Source organism: Panulirus ornatus, chromosome 5 (assembly GCF_036320965.1).
Source record: "Panulirus ornatus isolate Po-2019 chromosome 5, ASM3632096v1, whole genome shotgun sequence".
Taxonomy (NCBI): Eukaryota; Metazoa; Arthropoda; class Malacostraca; order Decapoda; family Palinuridae; genus Panulirus; species Panulirus ornatus.
The window spans coordinates 29,954,220-29,960,219 of NC_092228.1; the positions used below are offsets into that span (position 1 = coordinate 29,954,220).

Genomic DNA, 6,000 nt, shown 5'->3' on the forward strand with positions numbered 1-6,000 from the left:
AGGTAAATCTGAATGGAGAGAAACTGGAGGAAGTATAGTGTTTTAGATATCTGGGAGTGGATCTGGCAGTGGATGGAACCATGGAAGCGGAAGTAAATCATAGGGTGGGGGAGGGGGCGAAAATTCTGGGAGCCTTGAAGAATGTGTGGAAGTCGAGAACATTATCTCGGAAAGCAAAAATGGGTATGTTTGAAGGAATAGTGGTTCCAACAATGTTGTATGGTTGCGAGGCGTGGGCTATGGATAGAGTTGTGCGCAGGAGGATGGATGTGCTGGAAATGAGATGTTTGAGGACAATGTGTGGTGTGAGGTGGTTTGATCGAGTAAGTAATGAAAGGGTAAGAGAGATGTATGGTAATAAAAAAATGTGTGGTTGAGAGAACAGAAGAGGGTGCTTTGAAATGCTTTGGTCACATGGAGAGAATAAGTGAGGAAAGATTGACAAAGAGGATATATGTGTGAGAGGTGGAGGGAACGAAGAGAAGTGGGAGACCAAATTGGAGGTGGAAAGATGGAGTGAAAAAGATTTTGAGTGATCGGGGCCTGAACATGCAGGAGGTTGAAAGGCTTGCAAGGAATAGAGTGAATTAGAACGATGTGGTATACCGGGGTCGACGTGCTGTCAATGGATTGAAGCAGAGCATGTGAAGCGTCTGGGGTAAACCATGGAAAGTTGTGTGGGGCCTGGATGTGGAAAGGGAGCTGTGGTTTCGGTGCATTGCAGCTAGAGACTGAGTGTGAACGAATGGGGCCTTTGTTGTCTTTGTTGTCATTTCATGTGTGGCGGGGTGGCGACGAGAATGAATTTGGGCAGACAGTATGAATTATGTACATGTGTATATATGTATATGTCTGTGTGTGTATATGTATGTATACGCTGAGATGTATAGGCATGTATATGTGCGTGTGCGGACGTTTGTGTATATACATGTGTATGTGGGTGGGTTGGGCCATTCTTTCGTCTGTTTTCTTGCGCTACCTCGTTAACGCGGGTGACTGCGACAAAGTATAATAGATAGAATAAATAACTAAACAAATAAATAAATAAATAAATATATATATATATATATATATATATATATATATATATATATATATATATATATATATATATATATATATATATATATATATATATATTAAACATCACCAGTATGTGAACATCACCAGTATGTGAACATCACCAGTATGTTAACATCACCTGTATGTGAACATCACTTGTATGTGAACATCACCAGTATGTGAATGTCACCAGTATGTGAATGTCACCAGTATGTGAACATCACCTGTATGTGAACATCACCAGTATGTGAACATCACCTGTATGTGAACATCAGTATGTTAACATAACCAGTATGTGAACATCACTTGTATGTGAACATCACCAGTATGTGAACATCACCAGTATGTGAACATCACCAGTATGTGAATGTCACCAGTATGTGAATGTCACCAGTATGTGAACATTACCTGTATGTGAACATCACCAGTATGTGAACATCACCTGTATGTGAACATCAGTATGTTAACATAACCAGTATGTGAACATCACTTGTATGTGAACATCACTTGTATGAGAACATCACTTGTATGTGAACATCACCAGTATGTGAACATCACCAGTATGTGAACATCACCAGTATGTTAACATCACCTGTATGTGAACATCACCAGTATGTGAACATCACCAGTATGTGAACATCACTTGTATGAGAACATCACTTGTATGTGAACATCACCAGTATGTGAACATCACTTGTATGTGAATGTCACCAGTATGTGAACATCACCAGTATGTGAACATCACCAGTATGTTAACATCACCTGTATGTGAACATCACCAGTATGTGAACATCACCAGTATGTGAGCATCACTTGTATGAGAACATCACTTGTATGTGAACATCACCAGTATGTTAACATCACCTGTATGTGAACATCACCAGTATGTGAACATCACTTGTATGAGAACATCACTTGTATGTGAACATCACCAGTATGTGAACATCACCAGTATGTGAATGTCACCAGTATGTGAACATCACCTGTATGTGAACATCACTTGTATGTGAACATCACCAGTATGTGAACATCACCAGTATGTTAACATCACCTGTATGTGAACATCACCAGTATGTGAACATCACCAGTATGTGTGCATCACCAGTATGTGAACATCACCAGTATGTTAACATCACCTGTATGTGAACGTCACCAGTATGTGAACATCACCAGTATGTGAACATCACCAGTATGTGAACTATTTGAACATCCTGTATGTGAACATCACCTGTATGTGAACATCACTAGTATGTGAGCATCCAGTATGTGAACATCCTGTATGTGAACATCACCAGTAAGTGAACATCACCAGTATGTTAACATCCTGTATGTGAGCATCAGTATATGAACATCACCAGTATGTTAACATCCTGTATGTGAACATCAGTATATGAACATCACCAGTATGTGAACATTACCTGTATGTGAACATCACCAGTATGTGAACAACACTTGTATGTGAACATCACTTGTATGTGAACAACACCTCTATATGAACATTACCTGTATGTGAACATCACCAGTATGTGAACAACACTTGTATGTGAACATCACTTGTATGTGTACAACACCTCTATATGAACATCACCTGTATGTGAACATCACCTGTAGTGAAATATACGTGTACACTTCAGTAAAGATACAGAAAGAGAACACACACATATAGTTCATTTCGAGAACATTGTGATATCTTGAACGTGTGATTACAATTTGTGTGTCGAGAGGAGTGAGTCTTACACTCGTGTGTGCACCGTCTGTTGACCTTGTATATAACACACACACACACACACACACACACACACACACACACACACACACACACACGACCCAGCCTAGCCCAGCTACCCGTTTCTCGACCTGGTACACTTAGAACTCGAATCCATGTTGGATTCGCCCGAGTTCTGGCCCGTGTTGACTCCTGGTCATGATGGCTTCACAATACCGTTGGGTGTTGCCATCAGCTGCACGGTGAAGTTGAGGACGCGAGCCATAGCCGTGATGATTTCTATGTCCATACCATAGCGGAGCACCACCGTCCCATTCTCTGCCAGACGGACGAAGTTACATGGCTCATAGTTGAACGTTGACACCTGGGGAAGAGGGAGCACATTCTCTCACGACGTGGTATATCCTCACCACCAGAACACACACACACACACACACACACACACACACACACACACATGCCACTTACGCCACATAGACCGCTGGTGCACTGATGCAGTGCAGGAGGAGTTCTGAGAACATATTACTGCACGATTATTGCCCATGAAGGAACATGTTTATATTCCACCTAGATGATATCCTGCTACTGTTTCTGATTCCAGCAGTGATACAAGTACAGCAATCACCATAGTGGCCGCCTCAGGGGGTCATTCATAACACCAACACAGTTAGATAACCTTCAGTGATCCTTGCCGTATTTCCAACACATTCTAGTTATTGCCAGCTTACCTTCAACACGGCGCCTTGGAAGTTCGCCAGTTTGTCAGGGAAGAGTTCCACCTGGCGGGTGAACCTGTGGTGGTACCAGGTGTTGATCCGCCTGGTTCTAGGACCATAGTACAGCTGGTTCATGTACAGCACCCACTCCCCCTTGGTACCAGACTGTGGGATAGATCGGGAGATTTGAGTATATATATATACAGCCACCCTCCTCTGCACAACTCTATCTATAGCCCACGCCTCACAACCATATAACGTTGTTGGAACCACTATTCCTTCAAACACACCCATTTCTGCTTTCCGAGATAATGTTCTCGCCTTCCACACATTCTTCAACGCCATCAGAACCTTCGCTCCCTCCCCCACCCTGTGACTCACTTCCGCTTCCATGGTTTCATCCGCTGCCAGATCCACTCCCAGATATCTAAAACACTTCCCCTTCAGTTTTTCTCCTTTCAAACTTTCTTCCTAGTTGACTTGTCCCTCAACCCTACTGAACCTAACAACCTTGCTCTTATTCAAGTTTACTCTTGGCTTTCTTCTTTCACACACTTTACCAAACTCAGTAACCAACTTCTGCAGTTTCTCACCCGAATCAGCCACAAGCGCTGTATCATCAGCGAACAACAACTGACTCACTTCCCAAGCCCTCTCATCGACAGCAGAATGCATACTTGCTCCTCTCTCCAAAAGTCCCAGAACCTCTCTAAAACCTCCCTAATAACCCCATCCATAAACAAATCAAACAACCATGGAGACATCACGCACCCCTGCCGCAAACCAACATTCAATGAGAATCAATCACTTTTCTCTCTTCCTACACGTACACATGCCTTACATCATCGATAAAAACTTTTCACTGCTTCTAGCAACTTGCCTCCCACACCATATATTCTTAATACCTTCCACAGAGCATCTCTATCAACTCTATCATATGCCTTTTCCAGATCCATAAATGCTACATACAAATCCATTTGCTTTTCTAAGTATTTCTCACATACATTCTTCAAAGCAAACACCTGATCCACACATCCTCTGCCACTTCTGAAACCACACTGCTCTTCCCCAGTCTGATGCTCCATACATGCCCTCAACCTCTCAATCAATAGCCTCCCATATAATTTCCCAGGAATACTCAACAAACCTCTGCAATTTGAGCACTCGCCTTTATCCCCTTTGCCTTTGTACAATGGCACTATGCATGCAGTCCGCCAATCCTCAGGCACCTCACCATGAGTCATACATACATTAAATAACCTTACCAACCAGTCAACAATACAGGTACCCACTTTTAAATAAAGTCCACTGCAATACCATTCAAATCCGCCGTCTTGCCGCTTTCTTCTTCCGTAAAGGTTTCACTACTTCTTCTTTGTTTACCAAACCAATCTCCCTAACCCTCTAACTTCGCACACCACCTGGACCAAAACACCCTATATCTGCCACTCTATCATCAAACACATTCAACAAACCTTCAAAATACTCACTCCATCTCCTTCTCACATCACCACTACTTGTTATCACCTCCCCATTAGCCCCCTTCACCGATGTTCCCATTTGTTCTCTTGTCTTACGCGCTTCATTTACTTCCTTCCAAAACATCTTTTTATTCTCCCTAAAATTTAATGATACTCCCTCACCCCAACTCTCATTTGCCCTCTTTTTCACCTCCTGCACCTTTCTCTTGTCCTCCTGACTCTTTCTTTTATACATTTCCAAGTCATTTGCACTATTTCAATACAAAAATCGTCTTACTTCTTCATCCCACCACTCACTATCCTTTCTAATCTGCCCGCCTCCCACCTTTTTCATGCCACAAGTATCTTTTGCGCAAGTCATCACTGCTTCCCTAAATACATCCCATTCCTCCTCCCTCCCCCCCCACTCCCCTCACGTCATTTGCTCTCATCTTTTTTCCATTGTAACCTCAATCTCTCCTGGTACTTCTTCAAACAAGTCTCCTTTTCAAGCTCACTTACTCTCACTACTCTCTTCACCCCAACATTTTCCCTTCTTTTCTGAAAATCTCAACAAATCTTCACCTTCGCCTCCACAAGATAATGATCAGACACCCCTCCAGTTGCCCCACATATATGTACTCGAACGATCTTCGTAAAGAAGCATTTCCTCCTTACCTTAACAGCTCCCACGAGATGCTCCGTCCTCTCGCCTATGTATGACTGGACAAACGCCTCAAGGTCCTGTAGTGATGGTACGAGCAAGACGAACCTGATGTGGACAACGATTTTAAGCGAAGAAGAATTAGCTCAGCGTGTTGGATGAAGACGAAGCTGTTTCCATGTCTGGTATTATTAACGTTATGGTGTTAGATATACAGTACATGATGCTAGAAATGTCAGTTATTGAACATTCACTTAAATGGCGTATATCAACCTAATGTTATCCATCATGATTATATTCTGTTTACTTCGCAGTACTGATAAACCTTACGGTGTTGTCTGTCTTTACTATTTCACTCTTCGTCTTCTTCAT

General features: G+C 42.5%; 1 protein-coding gene across 1 annotated transcript in view; it reads right to left on the reverse strand.

Annotated features, from left to right (window-relative positions):
• LOC139748795 (ionotropic receptor 21a-like) overlaps window positions 1-5,730 on the reverse strand; it is a 105,378-nt gene extending 99,648 nt beyond the window's left edge. Inside the window, exons 1-3 of the mRNA XM_071662228.1 lie at window positions 5,643-5,730; window positions 3,517-3,669; window positions 3,005-3,152 (exon numbers count right to left, since the gene is read on the reverse strand). Of these exons, the coding sequence (XP_071518329.1) occupies window positions 3,005-3,152; window positions 3,517-3,639 (271 nt within the window). The 5' untranslated portion in view covers window positions 3,640-3,669; window positions 5,643-5,730. The remainder of the gene's footprint in view (window positions 1-3,004; window positions 3,153-3,516; window positions 3,670-5,642) is intronic.
• Between the last annotated feature and the right edge of the window lie 270 nt (window positions 5,731-6,000).